Source organism: Lycium ferocissimum, chromosome 12 (assembly GCF_029784015.1).
Source record: "Lycium ferocissimum isolate CSIRO_LF1 chromosome 12, AGI_CSIRO_Lferr_CH_V1, whole genome shotgun sequence".
NCBI classification, from domain to species: Eukaryota; Viridiplantae; Streptophyta; class Magnoliopsida; order Solanales; family Solanaceae; genus Lycium; species Lycium ferocissimum.
In genome coordinates this window covers 38,467,606-38,490,080 of record NC_081353.1, presented here as the reverse complement: position 1 = coordinate 38,490,080, position 22,475 = coordinate 38,467,606, and the positions used below count along the sequence as shown (strand labels likewise).

The window sequence follows — 22,475 nt, the reverse complement described above, 5'->3', positions numbered from 1 at the left end:
AAAATTTAAAAATATTCAAATATAAGATGTTTCCTTCAGTAAGGGATCCAAAAACACATATTTTAATTAATTAAAGGTTGAATATGCTGAATTATATATTTCGAGGATCATATTCAAAATTTATCATTAATTGAGGAATCAAATATGTTATTTATCCCCTTTTTTAGGGGTTGAGGCGTGGGAAGGGGGTTGTTGGTGATGATGTCAAAGATTGGGGACCAAGCTAACAAAGAAATGACCTAAAAATGAGGTAAGGTGATGATAGAGAATTGGTCAAAAGACAAGAAAACTTGTCCAAATAAAACTGCCATTAAGGTTGCCCAACACTTGGCAACGCATGGAGCAATGAGGTGTTTACAACTCTTAACATATATTATTACAATCAATGTTTATGTTCTATCACTAATTCAATGATTGATCCTCATGGATTAGTTTTGAGTTTTTTATTTTCCATCGCAAGTATTTTTGTGAATTAATTTTATTTTTGGTTGAGGATCGGAAAGAATGAGTGTCTAGGAGATGCACACACTATGACGAATATCGATCAAGATAATATTAAAAATGGCTATATTCGACATATCGATTCAAATAGTATAAATTGAGGATAAAATGAAGGAGTGTCATTTGAGATGGTTTAATTTGATCACGTTATGCATTAACATCTTAATATATCGGTCTGCAAGCGTGATATCATGACTAGTAAGGTAAAAGAGATGAGGTAAACTTAAAATAACATGAAAAGAAAATTGTCTCGAAAGAATTATAATTTCTTGAAATTCACATAGACTTAGCGAAAAGTAGGACACAATTAAAAAAAAAATTATATGAAAGTTCAATCGTGTTAGTAAATCCATTTGGTTCTTATGGTTTGAAGAGTGTTTTAATCCTATCCCGGATTATATATTAATGGGAAATATAGAGAAATTTTTAAGATTTTATTATTGTTATTGTTATTTATGGTATATGTATGAAATTAAATAGAACGGCATGATCGATAATAATTTATATAATTGATCTCAAACTTCTCAAACTTATTTGAGATCGAGAAATAATTGTTTAACTAATATTCATCGAGATTTTTTTATTTTAATTTTTTACATTATCAGGTACTTTTGACCGGCACTAATCTTTTACCATCCGCATTTTCAGCTTACTAAGCCAATAAAAGTGTATTTTTCATGATAGACAAAGTGCACGTCGAGAAATAAAAAGTTGGTCTCATATAATAAAACTTATCATAAAATGTAACTTGTGATTAGAAACAAATAAACAAATGAAAGTGGACATTGATTTAAAACCGATGATATGTACTGCCTCTTTTGAACTTTAGTTTTTTTGGTTGTCTACTACTGTGTTTTTTAATCAAATTATTCTTCTTTCATACTCTAAAATAGAACTGTTGCCGAATCATAAAATAACACGCCATATTTTAACTTTAGTAAGAGGGGTAACGTATAAGTCAACTATAGATACCTTTTCTCTCGTTTCTATAATTACAATATAGATCTCTTCGATCGAGTTATTGAATTTATAATATAAACTTCTCTATCAAGTTCACGCGTCCTACACAAAGTATGGACTCAACAGTTTGGCTTCACCAGCCTCAAACCAATGGAGATCCGCACCATTTCCCATACAAAACCTCAAAAGTCGATATTTGAATATTCGACTGATAACTGTTAATTTGTTATGTATATGTTAACTCAGTGACTAGAGGCATATAGCCAATTGTCTCGGCTACTTGCAAAGTCATGAATACATGATCTTAACATGTCTTCTAATATTTCAATGATTGTGTTAGATTACTCGTTCGTCCGTAGATGAAAGTTGTACTACGATTCACTTGTATGACATCGCTTCTTGGAATGCACTTAAGAAATGCAAAGTGAACATCTATCCATTATTTGAGATGATCGGCATAATAACTTATGCAACCTGACATTCATCACATCAAAGATTAATTTGCTCTTATTAATTATACCACATTGTATGTGATCTTAATTGATAAAACGTGCATCAATTTGTGAGCTTGTCAACAGTTATTCAAACTGAATTAAGTTTCGTGATTGTTGGCAATTGCCATTCACAAAATCTATAGTGGTTTTCTCTCATTCCACTCAAATACGTCTAAGTCTTTGATGGTGTCTTGCCGACTACTTAGAATCAACTCCTTTAAGGTGCTTTACCACGTGCTGTGGGCAACTTTTGAACTTCATGTTCTGAATTCCTTGCTAGTTTATAGGCCATTCTGGAATATCTCACGTTGTGCAACACATACTTTGAGCTTCGAAAACATAAACCTTTGGGCATACTTTACCATGGCAACTAGTGCATTGTACTCAATTCTTAATACTAGAATATTTTACTAAAGGAAAAGTATAAAAAAATGGCTCGAGTTGCTCTAACTTCAAGAAATTTTGTCTTGCAAAACGGTCATTCCTTTTGACAAATGAATTATACACTAACAGTACAAAAGATTAATATAATTTCTTATTACATCGGATCTGAATGCTTATAACGATAGATCACTTACTATCTTTATCTTTTGTTAGTTATCGCCTATTAGAAAAAAAAATCTAGTCACCGTTCATATTCGCTACTTCTCTCTCTCCCTTCCCCACCCACCCACCCACCCACCCACCTCTCTCTCTCTCTCTCTCTCTCTCTGTGTGTGTGTGTGTCTAGTGTATATCAGTAACAGAGACACCCCTGGATTATTAAAAACATGAATAGATATAACAAATCAACGTTTCTTGAAAATAATACAAAGTAAATATCAATTTGATACAGAAAATAAAGCTTTAAACCCAACTTAATCCTAAAGCAAACCTAATTACAAGCCGAATTATGACAATAAGCTGACATACACTGCCTATATAAATATCTATTGGAAACACTATAATTTTACACCATTTATATAAAATTTTGCGTACTCCACTTCATTACACATTAATTAACGACCGAACAAGAAGCTCTAACCTCTCCATCATCCCCAGACTTAACTCCAAGACTAGCAAGCCTGACAAAAGACTGACTCCAACTCCGAAAAAATCCATTCTGATCATTCGCGAATTCCAGGACTCTTTCCTTAGTTCGTCCATCGCTAAATAAAACAGAATCGGACTGAAAAAGCCCCTTATGGGCTAATAAATCCTTGTAATATTGATTGTCAAAGAGTTGAGGTGTTTCAGGATCATTCTTGACAGTAATGGAGGAACTTGCTGCCCCTGCTGGGCACTGTTTTGTCAACTCTGCTGCATATTCTCTGTCTAATGAATTATCAATGAAAGTGAAATTGCCCTTTGAGTCCACTCGAAAACGATTACTAAAAGCATTGCAATGTGCTGATCCTATTGTGTGCGCGCCTACAATATTTGGCACAGAACAAAAGTATAATTAGTTTCTAATATCTCTCTCACAAACAAACATACATCAACATAAGTTAACAACCAACAACAACTTACATACCCAGTATAATCTCACAAGTGGGATCTGGGAAACAGGAAAACGGTTAAATTTTTGTGATCCTACTAATTAAATTTTTGTGACCCTACCAATTAAATTTCACCCCTATGTAACATTACTACCAACTCATAGTGTGTGACCCTAACATTAAATACTTTTGACAGCGTATTAATAGTTTTCTCACTGTTCTCAGTTTCCAAATTATTGACATCTTTTTTAATTTGGTTATGTATGGAAGCCGCCTCTCATTACTCAAATTAACATATCTAATTTTGGTTATGGATTGACATCTTTTTTTGTTTGTACCTCTAATGCCTAAAAATTTAATCATATTAAATGAGTTTATGAAAGAAATTTAGGATTTAGAGAAAGTATATGTACCTGATAGGATAACAAGGTCATCTAAAGACAATCCCTTAGCAGAAAATATATTAATCATCTGATCCATTGTGAAACTTGTGTCCACTATATTTGGTCTCACATTTGTAGCCAAACTAACCCTTCCATCTCTTCTCCCTGTTGGAATTTGCACATTTGGCCCTCCAGCCTGTTAATATCAACAGCAATGTATTCACAATTTATAAATTTTCTTTTATCAAAACAGCAAAAATTAACACATTAATCTCAAGCAGATTAACTACTATAAATAGGCGAATTTCCCGAGAAACATTTCCATTGGAACGCTATCGAAAATATGAGATTTTTGGTGGAAAATCCAACAAATATACATTTCCAACAAGTCAATTTCAGACGAACTCATCAGAAATTTAGTGGTGATTAGAATCGATTATATGAATCAGAATTGTCTATATCCCTCCATTTATATTCGTCTCAAGCTAATATTGTACAATTTTAGTTTTCTCTAATACAACAATTTCTTTATCTTTTCAACAAAAATATATATCAAAAATGTGAAAAAATGAAAAAAGTCATAATAGTGATAAGTATAATTACTTTCCGGGTAGTTTTTCACCAATTCTTGGCCTAAATTCTCGAGGACCTGACACATTATTCAGAATTTGGTGGATAATGAGCATATCCTTCTATCCTTCTCCATTTAAATAGCATGCAAACAAATGAATTCTTTTATCACAAATAAATATGTTGTTGCTTTATCACATATTAAATAAACTAATAAGCAAAAAATTCACTACAAAAAAATAGGAATCATCGACGGACAACTTCTATCACTAAACAGCAAAAATCTATCACTAATCCTAATCAACAACTGATTAGCTACCGCTTATCAGAAAATATTGTTAGCTACAGGCTAATTAGCGATATATTAGCAACGAATTAGTATTAAAAGAAAAAAGAGGATAAGTGTTGGAGCATACGAATTCAACAGCATCTCTAGCAGCCAATGCAACAATATCAGCACAAGAAACAGTAGCAGGGCAAAAGAATTCCAACACCCTTTTGGCAGATTCTATTACTGGATATCCTCCAACTGATCTGTTTGCTGGATCACTTCTCTCTGTATTATTGCCTTCTAAAAGTATAGATGCATCACAACCCTGATCAAATCAAAAACATAATTTAATCTTACCCAAAGTACTAATTTATTTATTTTTTTGGTTATTTTTTCATGTACTATCATTCAATGAAGAATTTAAAATCTTCATCAAACTTAGGTAAAAGTCTATCCGATGTTTATACCAAACCGATGGAATTTACTACGGTTGAGTGTAAACTGAGTGAAAATACATATTAATTGCATGGTTAAGTAATAAAGTGTATATAAAAGCTATGATGCTCAGAGTACTCTTCAAAAATTTTACCAGTTGCCTATAGGATCTTCAAAAGGTATGTATTTTTTTGAAGAATCCGATACCGGCACACTACCTTGTTTGAAGAGGCCGCATAGCATAGTACAGAAACACATGTCATGTTATGATTTGTCCGATAACACCAGGTAATTGCTCATAATAATTAAGTTGAATTAAGTAGCATTGCCACATACAGAATGAAGGGTGGTTAGCTGACCGCCTGACTCTTCATCGGAATATTATATTAAGTATATAGAAAATAATTATATTATGTATATGGCCAAAAATTACTTTTAATAATTATATATATTAAATCATTAACACTCTTAGCGAAATTCCTAGCGGTTTCACCACCTGTTGAATTAGCAACCTAAAAAAATAACACAAGTAACCTACTAAAATAGGTTAATTATGTTGATACTGTAAAATGCTTGCAAGCAATATAAATTAAAGTACACTGATAATGTAAAATTCGATGACAAGTAGATATTTACCTCAACGAAGCAATCATGAAAAAGGAGACGAAGAAGTTTTCCAGGGAGTGTTGGATCCATAGAAGAAGCTGATCTCACTGTATTTTTCACCATTAATTCAGCTGTAGGACAAGATAGTGCATAAAAATCAAAGGAAAGGCTTGAACATGAAGTTGGAAACTGTGTCAAAAACAATAAACCAAGGAACAAAATTTTGTAATACTTGAATAAACATAGTGTTTGGCTCAAATATTTTTGCAGTTTCTCCATATATTTTTGGTAATTCCTTTGTTTTCTGTTTCTTGCCCAGTAACAATGAAGGAATAAAGGAAAGAGAAGAAGGGAAATGAGGGTTGAATATTTATGGGTGCATTTATTTGGTTTGGTTATATGGCAGGAGATAGTAAATGATTTTAATTATTTTCTGACAATGTGCGAAACAGATGAATTCTAAAATAAGTACTTCTGAACATTTTTTTGGGTTTTATGAACTGTATTCTTGCATGTTCTAGTATGATTGTTCCATACTTTTTAAGTTGTAACATTAATCTACCCCTTTAGAAGCTTGCTACCCATATTTGTGATAAGTAACACATTTCTTTATTACTTTTTTGCACATTTTTATATTATTAACTAATGTTAGCAGGCAGTTGAATAATCTTAAATTTGGTTTGACATATATTCGTAGTTTCTCCATATATTACAGCTAGGTGTTATATATAAACAATTCTTTTCTTCTGTTTAAATTCTTTCCCGGTCTGTTTCTATTTCCTTCACAGACGATAAGTTTTAAATCTTAACACAAACAAGGCATATCGTATTGAATTAGGAAATGACAGGAATTAGCTATAAAATTCGTCACTAGTCTTTCGTTAAATAGCCTATAGCTAACAAGCATGATTTATTATAATCCATCATTAAATAAGATTAGCGATGGATTTTTATTGTTTAACCACAAAAGTTATAGATTCGTTGATAATTTCAATTATTTTTTCTATAGTGACCAGAATCGAACCCCCTCTATTGTTGTCAGGCAAATGTATAATGTATTACTTTGATCCAACGTACAACTTGTTAGAAGTAGGTTTTGTCTTGTCTCTTTCTTCCCATTAGTTGGATAGATTTGGAACCTTTTTCTCATTAACAGTGGAAGTCATGGAGAAAAAAGGAAGAGGGAATGGGAGTGGCAAGGAGGCAAAGGAAGAAGAATCATTATGATTATAACGCTGCATTTATTTGGTTTGGTAATGAGTCATGACAAGGAGTAGATCAATGATTATTACTCATTTCTGACAAGGTGGAAAACAGATGAGCTCTAAATACTAGCCAACATTATCATTACCATTTTCATTTTTTAAAAGACATGTTTTTTTATATTAAATAAAGGTGTTCGGATCAACATACATCCAGGTTGACTATTCTCTCTAAAATAGTATTATATCTTCTATCAGCACATACATAAGTTTGCCTTCCAAAATCTACACAAATAAAATGAAAAAATCACCTAATATCTTTAATTATTATTAAAATTTGAACTCTGACCAGTGATCTCCCATAATTTTCATCCATTTTATTGACGGATAGGCCAACCTTGATTACCTATTTTTAATGTTTTATAAGCTCCGTTGTTGCATTTACTAGTGTATTGCTCCCATACTGTGTAAGCTAACTATTCCACCCCTTTAGAGGCTCCCCATATTGTGTTAATAAATCACACGTGCATTTCTTTATTAGCTCACACGTGCATTTCTTTATTAACCTTTTGGCACATTTTTTGTCTTAACTTTTACATTAAAAAGACAGTGCAATGCGCGAATAATTTTGGATTCACGTAGGGTTCAAGAAAGAGTCGCTTTCTAAAGGCGTGTAATGTCCGCTACTTACTATGAGGCATCTATTAGTGGTTGATTTTACGACTCGGGCTCATGACCTATAACTCATACTAAGACAACTTTCTCAAATTATTTTTGCTTCTATTGAAATTTGAACTGAAGACGTCTCACTTTGTTGACCAGTAGACCACAAAGTGCAAGTTTGACTTTTCAAGTGTCTTTCGGGTATAATAGTTTATATTGAAGCAAGTAGTCTGAATGTAAACTTTATTATTTTTATACAGGAGCAGTTTTTTAGGGAATTAAACAGCTATAGCAAGTGTGCAAGGCAGTTTTATGTTCGAATTTACGACGTTTCTGAGATGGCAGGAAAACAAATCATTAAACTACTTTCATACCATATGATCTTTCTGCCAAGGTTTGACTTCTGGATTTTGATAGCATTGAGCACTCTAGATTCTTTTGAGCTGCATCATTACTGAAGGATTCATCATTCCATCTGTGACCTTATTTCCTTCTCAGATATATATATATATATATATATAACAAAGTAGCTCGGTGCATGAAATATATCCAGGAGTACTATTCAAACAGGGACCAGAAAAGATATTGCATCCTGAGGAATGTAATATAGAGCCTCATCCAGAACCACCTGTGCAAGTTTCTCTGCATGTGGCTCGTCGTGCTTTTCGAGGCTTTGCCCGTGACTCATCATGGGAGAAGAAGAACGCATGCAAACTTGTAAAAGAAGGAGCGGCTCTCGTCCCTAAATAACATTCCAATCATAATTTACTTTCTTTCTAACATAAAATATACCGTGATGTAAGCATCATTTGTTGATTCGAATATATATAGTTTTTTTAAAAAACAATAATGCATTCAAAATAGCGGATTGAAAATATGAATGAATGGAAATATTTAAGATTCCAGTTAACACACACCAAATAGCGAATCAGAAAATACCATACACCTATATTTATGCATTGCATATTGCAAGGTGCAAGGTGTGTGGTCATAAAACATATGTATAATAATAATGCAATTAAAGTGGCATACACAAGAATTAGTTGCCATCGATATTGATCAACTTAAGTATTTCAAAGTCAAAAGAGAGGCAACAAAGGCAAGAATTAGGCAATATAATGCTTCCTATACGTTCAAAAAAATTCTCTTAATTTACATAGTCACTATTTCTAATGAATTACCACAATGTAACTAGCAAAAGATATCTAATTAGCTATTCCAATTCATTTATTGCTTGCTCAGCTTTCCTCCGATCTACTTTTGCTTCTTTATTACTTTCTCTGTTCCAATTCATGTTTCTTAATTACTTTTCACAAGATTCAAAATTGTTCTTTAAGAATAATTACTTTTCACAAGATTCAAAATTGTTCTTTACATTCTTAAATTTCTACGTCGATCAGTCAAAACTAAAACACATAAATGGCTGTAGTATCTAATCACTAATGTACCTGTAAAATTCTTTATCAGATTTTCTGATGAACCATTCTTCATGCTTTCGATGATCTCGTAAATTATTCTCCTTTAGAACTCTTTCAGCTTCTTCCATCAAAACATTGATAAATCTTTCAAACTCTTGATCATCCTCAAAAAGACTTTTTATTGCATGATCATCTTGTCCATTAAGAATCATTGACTTCCCTTCTTTCCCCTTTTTCAATAGATCAGTTTCTTGACCTTTTTGATAATAATCATTGTCATGATCATGCATGGCATCTTTTAAATGAGAATTTCCTTTCATATTAACCCTAAAAAGGACATGATCATCAGTTTCTGAATTAATTTTCATCTCGAGATTATCAAGAATGGAATCTTTAGCAAGGCAAGTTTTAGACTTGGAGCTTCTTCTTGCGCAGTACCCTTTCATGATCCCTTCCTTCTTGGCAAAATTTGTACACTTATTCCCACTTGAAACCCTATGCAATTTATTCTTGAACCTTTGGTAATTCAGTTCTCTACTATAACCTTCTAAAACCCCTAAAGGATTATACACCATGGATATTTTATTGCCCTTCATGAACAAAGTCACAAACTATAAAAGAAAAAAAAGAAAGGAAATTGCAGGAAAATTAAGAGTATGATTCGGCAAGGGTTAATGAAAATGTGGGAGGGTTTGTGGAATATATATCCAGTTGATGATCAATGAGTAAATTTATGGTTGCATTTAGAGAAGAGCATTGTTTTTTTTGTAGGGTTTTGGCCTCCAAAATTTACTAGGTGTAGGTTAATTTCCTTCCTTTGCTTTTGGCCCAAGCAAAAATTATGAGTCTAGACTTGAGTTACAAGAAAAAGAGCTTAAGTTATTACTATGAGGCGACTAAGCTAGTAAAAGATTTGTCACCTCCTATGTATTTTTACTAAAAACCAATGAAAGATTAGTAAAAATTAAACTAAGAAAATGGAATAAGGAGCTTTGGAACCTAGAATCTCAATTAAGCTCAAGTCTAATCCAATGTCATGACTAACCGTCATTAATTATTCATAAGCCAATGTTACCGAAAATCCAAAAGATATATATAGACCCTTCTAAAAATAAAGCAGATTATATGCGACTTAAAAATAACTTGATATTGTAAAAGGAAAGTAATTATATTCAAGGATGTGTATATATAAATTCAAAAAACATGGGAAAATTCTTGAATATTAGATTGACTGCATGTGTATTATACTTAAAGTTAATTTAAAATGATCTGATGGTATTAATTTTTTTTTACGCAGATAGTGTATAAAAGTCAAACACTTAGGCTCAACCCTGGTTCACATCCTTAAGACATTAATGCACATTTTCTTAGCCCCCGTCTGGCCATAAGAATTATTCACTTTATTCCGGAATTTTTTTTCACTTTTTTCCGAATCGGCCATTTAATATGAGAATTCCGAATACAACTTGAAGTTGTATTCTAATATACCAAAAACTCAAAACAAACCTATGTTTTTCAAAAAAATTCACTTTTTTACAATTACATTTCACCAAAAACTACAATTTCAAAAACTATGGCCAAACACAACTCCAACTCCAACTCCAACTTCAAAATTTCAAAAAAATGATTTTTTTTTTTTTTTTGGGTATCTATGAACAAATGGAGCCTTAGTGTGACGTGGCAGCAATATGGGAATCTAATCTGACAGTTAGTCCAACGATGTACTGTTTCAGTTCACCAACTCTGTTTCCTCCAGTTAAATGTTACTTATGTGTGTAGTTAATATATTATAACGTGTTATATTTATTGTACACTTCTATACTTTCATCTTATTAAAATTACACAAAATAAATTCCCCAACCCCTACATTTATGTTCTGTGTCGGTCGCTACTAAAGTGAAATCTTCCATAGTTTAGCGTACATGAGTTAAATTGTATAATTTAAAAGTGTTTTGGGATACTTTACCTTAATGTTTTGAAATAAACTTTTTATTTTAAAAAGTTCTTCAGAGAAATGGTAGATATCATGTGTTACAGTTTCTTTTAAAAATATAAAACTTCTCAACATGTTGAAAGATAATACAGTCAACGTATATGTTCTTTTGTGGTGAGAATGGACAAGTGGAGCACGGGCAGGGATGTGAGGAGTTATTTATGTATATATAGTTGTGTCTTGTAACTTCTTCCTCCGTTTACTTCTTGATATTTTGAATTTTTCCTCCGTTTACTTCTTGATATTTTGAATTTTTTTAGTTCTCCTAGTAAAAATCCTAACGCCCCCACTAAAGTGGATTACTAGTTTGTTTCGCGCAACTTTATGGTTCTGAAGCTTGCAGTTACTATGAATTATGGTTCTGAAGCTTGCAGTTACTATGAATTATGGTTCTGAAGCTTGCAGTTACTATGAATTTCCTAGACCATCGGACCCGATGAACCATAGCAAAGAGTCTTATAACTAAGCTTATATTTTTTCAACTAAGTTAATGTTATGTACATTAAAACTATGCATTGATTTGGTTTCTGCACAAGATCTCAATATAGTACTTTATATAAAATGTATATATCACAAAGTATAAGAAGTTACATACGGAGTATATCAATTTCGAAACAATGAGAACGTGCAATGACAGTCTCTGATAAGAAGTTAACAACTTCAAGATCCCAGCCGACAGTAGCCTTGTGTCAGCCAAACTTTTTTGAACTGACATGCCAACCTTTAGAAAAACATGTCGGAAGTTTTGGACTGTCAGGTCAAACTTCAAACCAAAATGTCGAAAGCTTTGGACTGTCATGTCAACTTCAAACAAATGTGCCGGAAGTTTGGAGTTGCAAGCCAAACTTTAGACGAGAATATCGGAAGTCTGGGACTGCAAGGTCTAACTTCAGACATTTGTCTGAAGTTTACTTGCTCCTCTTATGTTAGGCTATGGCAAGCCACACTTCATATGTGTATGTCTAAACTTCAAACGCGAGGGTCTAAAGTTGATTTAAAACGGTTATACTTGCAAAAATTTAGGAACTTCCGCTATGGCTCAAATGGGGGTCCTGAAATGGGCTCTCTGTTCACTTCCCCCAGAAAGACCTGCAATGGCTGAAGATCCACATAGCCCAAAGCAAAAAGATAACTTTGTATCAACTTTCTGATCAAAGTTCACACTCAGCAGAATCCTTTTCGGAGGAAATTTATAAATGGACTCCCATAAATCTTTTCAGGATTAGCAGATTCCATTTGCTTCTTAATTTTGTTGAAGAAGCCAATGGAGTTCTTCAAGGATCACAGAGAAGGTTAACCCTTTCTTCTGAAGTTAAAGAAATGGAAAGATCTATCATTGCTGGGAGACTATTTTACTTTGAAATAGAACAGATTGCAAGTGCTTCGTCGTGCCATAACACAATAACCACAACATGTGAATCTATAGAAGTTCATTAAAGATCAAACATGATGAAATTGCTTCATTGCACAGTACTTTCGGGAGAATAATAGTCAAGTTGATTCCAACATCTGATGATCAAAATTTTGATAAAACATGAAGTACAAGAATAGCAACCTAAGAGAAGCTTGAACTAGGGGGTGCGCCACCGAAACCTCCAGCCCCACGCCCAAATCCAGGTCTTCCACCACCACCCTACAGAAATAAAATTATAGTTTAAATTTAATACTGTTCTCAGACGACAAAGGAGCCTAAAATCTTGAGAAAACAAACAAAATTAGATGGTTCTTACTCTAGATTAATCAAGACTAAGAGAGCCAATGATCCAAAAGCAAGAAGAATGAGAGAGCATCCACAAGATTAGTACATTAATTAACAGAAACCCAAATGTTAGAGGACATCAGAACATTAGTGTCCACTAACGAATTGTTTTGAACAGGTAACATTTCCACCACATCAATTGCCATGCGGATCACATATTGCTCAAAGCAAAAAAGTTCAAGGAAATAGACAAGGTGTACCAAGAGTACTAAGCAATCAACATCCTGAAATACATTTTTCTACTTCCATAAAAGTTCAGCGATGGGGAAACCCAAAATGATACGGGCAATATGGGAAGTTCAGCAAAGGAGAGAACTAAAATGGGGACATCTGAATAAAATCCACCACAGTGCAATATTCTAAGGGGAATCTTTGTAGTGTAACTGTTACCCCATTGGCAACTATTAAATGCATCAAGGGGGGAAAACAAGGTAGAAAGCAAGATAACAACAACACCAGGATTTTAAAATTCAGCAAGTAAAATGACACATTGGCACCAAAGGATTGCAGGAACCTTTTACCATGGTATGTTTTCCCCCATTTCAATTCCTCTTGAGGTGAAGGAAAGTGACTTTAGTTAAACAGGAAAAAATGACAGATATGTTGGTAAGCCTCATGCAATACAGAAAATCTACGAAACGGTGCACGTGCACTCTTATACTCCCTATTTATATGAACCCATTTGATACGGGCATTTTTGAAACTTGTGGTTCAAAATAAGCCTTGAAAATTTGTGTGGCTATAAATCATTCATAAAGTGAATTTGTTTCCAAATTAGGAAAGAGGTCATTCATTTTGGCACGGACTAAAAAGGAAATAGGTTCAAACAAATTGAAACAGAGGGAGTATCATACTTGATAATCCAGCTAAACGGATTGAAAACATAAGGACGTGAGGGCAACTAAAATAGGTTTTGCTATGTACCAGGGCGGAATTTAAAGTCACTACATAACAATTGCTATTTCATTCCCTACAAGCCTCAATACAAAACATCCTTCGAAAATCTAACACAATAAATAAAGGAAAATCATTTCTACTTACCCTAAATGCAGGCTGGTAGTCAGCTGGAGCTCCACCCTTCTCGCCTCCAAATTCACCAGGTGGACCTCTTGGACCAGCACGATACCCTTCCCTATCACCAAACCTTGGCCTATCACCCTCGAACCTTGGTGGTCCACTGCAAATACAAAGGAAGATACACCAAAATCAATTCAATAACTCAGATATTTATTTTTTCAACTCAAGTAACACATAAGGTTGTGAAAGTTACCGGGGCCTATCGCCTGGAGGTCCACCCATGGGACGACCAAGGGGTTTGGCGGACTTCTTCAAAGTAGCAGGAACAATTTCAGAAGGAAGATTGAGGTAAGTCCTGAGGAACTCAATGCCATCATTGGTAAGATACCAGTAGTAGTGCATCCAAGCAAAGGTCTCACGCACATACTCCTTCGACTTAAAGCTCTGCATCAGCTTGATCACTTGTAGGTTCGGCACATCAATGTTGGGATGTTTCGCCAAATTGTAGTCCTTCTTAGCAAAGCATACTCCCTCTACAACGCCGTAAATAATTCACAATAAATATCAACATCATTTAACTATTTCCGAAAGCATCCATATATAAAAGGGAAAAGGGTCAAAAATGCCCCTCTACTTTGGGAAAAGGGCTAAAAATATCCTCCGAACTAATTTTGGGTCAAAAATACCCCTCCCGTCATTAAAGTTTTCAAATATACCCCTGTCTTAACGGAAATCCGCAACATAACCCGATTTCATTTTTAAAACCGACCCAAATAAATAAAAAACGCATATGGGTTACCCGCTCCTATGCCTAGTGGCTCCAGATGTAGGACTCGGGAACAAGTTGGTCGCATATGGGGTTTTTATGTAGTTGGGTCGATTTTAAATGAAGCGGGTTTAAAAGTTCACCAAGTCTAAGAAAGGGCCGGTCATCCAATGAGAAGGGGTAAATCAGGCCAGCCAGCTAAGGCCCACTTTTACCTTAAAGATCAATGAAATTGGATTATGTTGCGGATTTCCGTTATGACAGGGGTATATTTGAAAACTTTAATGACGGGAGGGGTATTTTTGACCCAAAATTAGTTCGGAGGATATTTTTAGCCCTTTTCCCAAAGTAGAGGGGCATTTTTGACCCTTTTCCCTACATAAAAACCAGAAGTAACTAATGAAAGCCAAACCTTGGAAGAGGTACTTGGAGATCTCTCTCCTGTTCTTCTCTGGGATAATCTGAAAAACATTTAAATGAAATGCATAAACTATTATGAAAGAACTATTTTTTCTTTGTAATTAGTCAGTTAGATATTCAAACAAACAAAAAAAAATTACTTCTTATATGCAAATTAGTACTGATATTTCATAACAACTTTGAGCTATTAGCATGGGAAGAAAACAAGAATTTATATTAATAAGTAAAAATCACTAGGAAAGTCATTTAAATTAACAAAAAATAGATTTTTACTTCTTAAACGCAAATTAACACTGCTATTTTCACCACAATTTTGAGCTTAGAACTCACAATTAACGTGTAAAAATCACTAGGAAAATCATTTAGATTTACAAAAAGTATATCTTTACAAAAATCATCACGATATTAATTTGTAAAATTCACTAGGAAAGTAATTAGATTTACACAAAGTATCATTTTACTGCTTAAACGCAAATTAGTACTGATATTTCATTACAATTTTGAGCTATTACCATGGGAAGAAAATAAGAACGTATATTAATTTTGTAAAAATCACTAGGAAAGTCATTTAGATTTACAAAAAAAAAAAAAAAAAAAAAAAAAAAAACTAGATTTTTACTTCTTAAATGCAAATTAGTACTGATATTTTTCATCAAACGTATATTTAACATGTAAAAATCACTAGGAATTAAGAATTAATTTGGGAAATAGAAGCAAACACAATATTATTATTATCCGACTTGAGTAAAACAACATAATATATATCAAAAAGGATATATTTTTTGGGTCTAATAATAGAAATAAGAATATCTTAGAGCGAATGCAGAAATAAAAAACATACCATATTGATTTCGTTAGAGAGAGAAAAAAAAAAGTGAAGAGTTGCTTGCAGAAAGAGGAAGAAATAGGGTTTGGCAGAGATTTTAGGACCAAAAAAGCCTGTTCGGATTTGGGCTGTAACTGTTTTCAACCCGCTATGGGCAATTTGGGCTTGGACAACGTTATACCCGAGGCTTCTTATCGGGCGGATCGGATGGATAATATCGGTTATTGATTTTTAAATGTTCTAATCTGCTAGCCAACTGATAAGATATAAGTTGATAGATATCGAGTTTGCAATTATCGGCTTGTTATTGAATGGTTTATCGGCTAAATCTAAGAGACAATAAAAATTAAAATCGGAATATGTAATCTCACAACTTCCAATTTTTTTTGCTATTACATTTGTATATTTTCAGCCATGAGTTACGTTGAGTCACTGTGATTAGAAAAATCAAGAAATGATTGCTTAAATTAAAGCTACAATCTTTAGATAACGAAGAAGTAAATTAAATTCCAACATAATATTGCTTAAAAGTTTAACAAATCTCTCACGGAATCGTCACAACCAATTCAAGAAATACGCTAAGAAGTGAATAGAATAGAATACTAAATGGGGCTTTAGCTCTAGGATTTACAAGAGATATTTTATATACCTAGTGATAAAAATATATAAATATGATAATTCTTAACGGGTTAACAGTTTTATCCAATAAGAAAATTGAGTAATCCGCGCCCGCACCGATAAACCGTTAATTATAAAATTTTAATCCGTTCACCAACACTTAATGCGATAACCCAATACCAATAAGCCAATTTTGCGATTGGGTTATCGATTACGGTTTGGTTTTGAACAGCCCTAGTTATACGTTATACTATCTCTTTTGCACTATTGTCTTTGTGGTGGTCTTTAGTTTTTGGCCCTCAAAGCAAATGGAGGAAAATTTTTGCGAGGAATAAGTTTATATTTTGGCATCATAATATCATACAAGTTATACCAACATCCTTAAAGAACTTATGCTGCTCTAGGCATAAGTTCAATTTTGAAGGGCAAAAATTAACGACCATTCCATTTGAAGGAAAACCATACAATTTCTTCGTTTCAACCATAAATTATGGATGGTTTACAAGAATGGTCTCAAAAGTGAGTGGTGTTGAGCTTTTGACCTCGCGCGTCTCATGGACAAAAATTCAGTTTAACAAGTTTTGACTTTGACCTTGAAGGTTTGTCTATGAAGCAAACAGGGTCAAAAGTTTAAAATTACTCATTTTCAAGGTCATTGAGCGTAATTTTCTAGTAAATTGTAGAGTTTCTACCCAATATGTCATTTTCTTTTGAGTTATTCACAAAAATAATAGAATTTTTGGAATCTTTCAATAATAACAATTTATATAACATAAGTATCATCTTTAAAAAAATTCTAATAAATAAATGGTACTAATAGCCAACTAATGTCCTATTAAATTAGGGATTTAATAGCTTGCGGACTTCTCTCTCTCCCTTTCTTGTTGCTGCCATCCTTTCTTTTATTCTTATCATCATCTTCTTCTTCATTCGATGAAGATCCTTCTAAAAAATTTCGATGTGTATCAATCTTTAAGTTCAAATACGACCTGAAATGTGAATGTTTAACTCTATTAATTTGTATTGTTTATTTTATAATATGTAATTTTTTGTATTGTTTATGTCTTTAATATTATTATATTATTTTAGGTTGTGTGGCTTCTTTTACAAAATATATAGTATATTATTGGTGGACATTTGTTGTGCATTTTGATGGTTGTGATGTAGGCATCATGCATGTATTGTGCACGTTGAGCTACCAAAGCAATCTGCATTTTGTATGTAAATGATATCAACGCATTCCCAATGGTGAATCTTTGTACCAGGTGGTTGGTTATAATGGTTTCTTCTCATGGACCTTTTTCTTACTACTATTTCATTGCGCTGCTATACTAAATATTGAATCTTTGTTTCAGTTATTTGCTCAGACCTACCGGTTAACTAGCTGAAATAAATGTTTTTGCCCATGATTTATTACATACATTATTGGTGATGTTTATCATGAACGCAAGTGATTGGTGTCTTTTCTTATTAGTATATTATAGGGACATGCAATAACAAGAGAGTGCACTTATACCTTTTCCTAACAAGTTATTTTAAGGAAAATTAATGAATTCACTCAATGGCATTTCATAGATATTTGAGAAGGTTTAGAAGTGTATCAATATTCATAGACGAGCACAATGTTATTAAGGGAAACGTTATTTCACTTATAAATACTTTTTACTTCTCTGCACGTATTCTCATCATGAGTCCTAGAAAGTGACTCGACCAACCACAAGTATTTGATGAACATTCTTATGAACTCTTCATTTTTATTAGTTAACGTAAATATACCGTTCCTCAATTGAGAAGAGTGAGGCTAAAACTCTCTGATGAGGAAGTAGAAGTATGTTGTGGTGATGATACAAGTGAAAAATCTAATGAAAGAACTCTACTTCCACTACAAGAAAAAATATACTCGTATTTGACAACAATTTTTTTTTTTTTTATTTCCATAGACTTTTGGCAACAAAAAAAAATTGTTGCAAAAAGTACTTTTGGCAACAAAAAAAAATTGTTGCATAGACTTTTCCCAACGGCTGTTATTGCAACAACGCGCAACAACTTTTTTTGTTGTTGCCAAAAGTATTTTTTGCAACAATAATCAATACTATGGCAACAAAAAAGTTCATTTGCCAACAATAAAACTAAGTTGTTGCCAAATATTAAATTTTTTTGTTGCCATTTCTATACTTTCTTGTAGTGTTCCTCTTGAAAAGGTGGCACCTAGTCTTACAAAATGTGATACATTGAGGGTGACACCTTTTTGGCCACTCTTGAGAGGCTTGTGGGATTGCAACAATCGGTGTACACATTTCTTTGGCATGAAGAATTCTACTTCTTTTGTGATGAAGTTTGTGATGAAGATGAAGTTTGTGATGAAGAGAAGGATGTGATTATGTGTTTCGAAATCAATATTGGCAATGTCTAGGATGTATTTGGGAAATCATACTTTTTTTGTGATTGTGTATTTTGACCAAAAAGAATGTGTATGTGTCATCGTGGTGAGCAATGCATCTTTTTTTTCTTTCAAAATATATGTATTTTAATTCATTAATGCTACAATCAGAATTATAGAGATATAACCGTTATATCAGTGTCAACTTTTCAACAGAAAAAGATGTCAAATGATGTCATTAAAGTATTCGGCCTTTTTAGTTTTTAACGAAATATATACTTCTTCAATTTTACATATTCAGTTGTTGGCAGTCTGTCCATCCTCTTGATTGTTGATGAAGTTGCACTCCTTCTCCCTTTCTTTCCTCATAGACCCCTTTCTTTCCTTCACTTCTTTCTTGTTCCTTAGAACTTCAAGATATTGTAATGAATTTGTTTAGCTTCCACATCCTGTTGATTTTTTTTATCACTGTTGTTCTCTTCTCCTTTTCTTGAGCCTTGGATGCTTTGGTTTGGATTTGTTGTGATTTGAATGTGTCAAAAGGTTGAATTATCCATCTTGAGAGTGCATGTTGTTCTCTTCTCCTTTTCTTGAGCCTTGCATGCTTTGGTTTGGATATGTTGTGATTTGAATGTGTCAAAAGGTTGAATTATCCATCTTGAGAGCGCAAACTGTGGGTGGTTCTTCGAGGTCTTTCAATCTAGTGAACAATGTATGAACTACCAACAAAGATCCTCTGCTTTAACAAAATAAAAAAGAAGAAAAAAACATTGTTCCCTCCACCTAACCTAATTCCTAAGCATAAACCCTGTGATTATAAACCCTTCATAAGGGCCTGTTTGGAAAGCCACTCAGGTAATTGGAATTGGGTGTAATTGACTGTAATTACACAGTTTGGTCTGTTTGTTTGACCAGGTAATTACACTGTTAGGTGGGAATTGGGTGTAATTGAGAGGGTGTAATTACACTCTCCAATTCTCAAGAGAGGGGGGAGGGGGCTGAGAATTGGGTGTAATTACACCCTGTAATTACAGGGTTACTTTTTAGTTTATTTCTTTTTAATTTTATTTTAATTTCTTTTCTTTTTTAATTTATTTTTATTTTGTATTATTTAATTTCTTTTCTTTTATAATTTTTTTATTTCTATTATTTAATTTTACTTTTTAATTATTTGTATTTTTTAAAATATATTTTTCTTTTTATAGAATTTATATTTCATTTCCTTTCTTCTCATTCCCAACCTTTACTTCTTGTGGTTCCATGTAATTGCTCGTATTTTTTTTTAGTTTTTTATTTTATTCATTTAGCATAAACGTGTTAATATTCTAGTTTTTTAAACTACATCTCTTAATATTAGAAAGAATGAGTCATTAGCAAAATTGGCATATAAAAAGTGAAGTTATTAAAGTAGAATTTCGTTGTGAATGAGGTTATTGACTTATATTTTCCCTTTCTTTTGAATTATAGGAGTATTTACTTATGTTATGTTGAAACTTCCTTATGTAACGTTAGAATTTGACATAAGAGTATTATGTTAAAAATATTCTTTCGAATTTTGAATTTAGGTTATATTTTTAATTTTAAAAATATTTGCTTTAGTACTATTAACTTGTTATTTCACATTCTTTTGTTTATTTTTCACTTACAACATAGAATTATTGTCAAACATTTGAATAGTGTTATGGCATTATATTTATAAATATTCTTTTTTTGTCAAACGTCCAATCCCATGATGTTCTCACAAAAAAGGTATGCTTTTAATTTTTATAATCAATTAAAATATTATTAATTTGAAATTATATATCAATTATTTTTTACAATATTAGTTACAAATGTATGATTAGTAATTAACATATTTTCAAGAAACAATGTATTATTAAATAACTAATTTAATATCATTTATAAAGGCACATATTTTTTAAATATTAATTTTAAATTTTTTATAATTAAATTTTATTTTTAAATTAAACTAACTATGTAATTACACTTGTGCAACCAAACAACACACTTGTAATTACATTATGACAAACAAACAGGTCGTTTTAATTACAATACTGTGTAATTACTAGGCTGTGTAATTACTAGGGTAGTAATTACACCAATTCCAACTACCAGGTGGCTTTCCAAACAGGCTCTAAATTTTGCAATGATGTTAGGTCACATCTAAAAGCACATTTTTTATTCATCGACACAAAAGCTTGCTAAAGTAATAAAAAAGCGGGCAGCATCTAATCCTACTTTCAGATCATCCGTTAGTTATGCAACACGCATTTACAACCAAGGTGTAGTTTCGGTGAAGAGGCGATACCCAAATCTCAAAATAAACTTCATAAGTGAATCCGAGGCAATTGAGAAAGCCTCAGAATTCATTGCAGTTTCGTTCATGATTTTGGTACATGCCTACTTCTTATTCTTGAACTCCCGGAATTCTCCCGGAATTTCCACGGACATATTGAATAATAGACTTATGCGCTAATATTCAAAGTTTCATTTAATTTTTCCTTTTCTCACTTTCCTCTCAATTCAGCACATCGACTCAAATCTGTGCTCTAGCATATAACATAATATCAAGTCAAATACATAAGTAAAAAGATGTAAATATATATGCAACAAAAGTTAAAGTCGTTCATTTGGCATTTTCAGTCAACACACTTTGCAAAAGAATCTCCCAATTCTATTGCCATTGAGTTTTTCAATGTCTCTTAGACATATAAGTATTAGTTGGATGGTAAAATGTGAGAGTCTCATGTATAAGACTTCAACATTTATATTTAATCTATCACGTCGGATTAGATACTTTAAAACTGTAAGCATAAATATGATTTATTTGAATATATTTTGCTAATCATATAATATAGCCAATTTAAATTGAAAGACTTTAGTAAGAGCCCAAATTCATTTGGTATATTGGCAGAATAATGAACACAAAGACCTCATCTCTAATACGCTTTCAATTTCAAAATTACTGTCAAACATCCTTCTAACTATGGTATGTTTCTCATTCTCTCGCATGTAATGGTAGCAATTTCAACACAAATTTGTTTGACCTGCCCAAACAGCGTATAACAAAACTATATTTAAATCGCCAGTTTTGAAAAATGTGTTAATATAGGTTAAGTCGTTCCCAACCCGTAATAAAATGAGCTAAAAATGGGTTGACTCATACTTGACTACAATTTAAAATTTTTAAAAAACAACAACAAAATTTCATTATTTTGTCAAAGGAAATAAGTTTTGAAGTTGAAATTATCTGAACAAGCTAAAAGATGGTTGGATAGCCATTGGATTATATATTCAAGAAGTTGTTGGATAAGTCTGTCTTTAAATTAAGGAAACATGTTTCATTTTTATAAGGGTTAATTACACTAAACACCTCCAGTAATATGACTCAGTTACGGATACATCCTTGTATTTAAAAATCAAACACTTTACACCCCCTACAATATGGCAATCCTACGCTACATCCCTTGGGAGAAGAAGGGAAATATTAAGGTTTGGTAAAAGTTGAACCTTGTACCTATGAGATGCAAAGTTACCACTCGATTCTTATGATCTATTAGAGGGCTGTATAATGTGCAACATCATGAGAAATGTATGTAAAGTTTTGTTTTTGAATAATAGGCCAATTCTATCAAATAATGGAGGTCTAAAGGATTGCTGTGCTAATTGGCTTGCATCTTTAGTTACTTCTACATACCTCCTATGAGATCTCATG

At 32.6% G+C, this 22,475-nt stretch overlaps 2 protein-coding genes across 2 annotated transcripts; both read right to left on the bottom strand.

Moving 5' to 3' along the window:
* Positions 1 to 2,717: 2,717 nt before the first annotated feature.
* LOC132040741 (peroxidase 46) lies at positions 2,718 to 6,126 on the bottom strand. Its single transcript, XM_059431410.1, has 4 exons — positions 5,729 to 6,126; positions 4,803 to 4,982; positions 3,847 to 4,012; positions 2,718 to 3,365 (listed from the first exon to the last, which is right to left on the bottom strand). The coding sequence occupies exons 1-4, from the start codon at positions 5,975 to 5,977 to the stop codon at positions 2,950 to 2,952; spliced, it is 1,011 nt and encodes a 336-aa protein (XP_059287393.1). The 5' UTR covers positions 5,978 to 6,126; the 3' UTR covers positions 2,718 to 2,949.
* A 6,250-nt stretch (positions 6,127 to 12,376) lies between these two features.
* On the bottom strand, positions 12,377 to 15,981 carry LOC132039885 (small ribosomal subunit protein eS10z-like). The gene is made up of 5 exons (XM_059430432.1): positions 15,778 to 15,981; positions 14,929 to 14,977; positions 14,004 to 14,283; positions 13,775 to 13,910; positions 12,377 to 12,607 (listed from the first exon to the last, which is right to left on the bottom strand). Exons 1-5 carry the CDS (start codon positions 15,778 to 15,780, stop codon positions 12,530 to 12,532), a joined length of 546 nt encoding a protein of 181 aa, XP_059286415.1. The 5' UTR covers positions 15,781 to 15,981; the 3' UTR covers positions 12,377 to 12,529.
* Between the last annotated feature and the right edge of the window lie 6,494 nt (positions 15,982 to 22,475).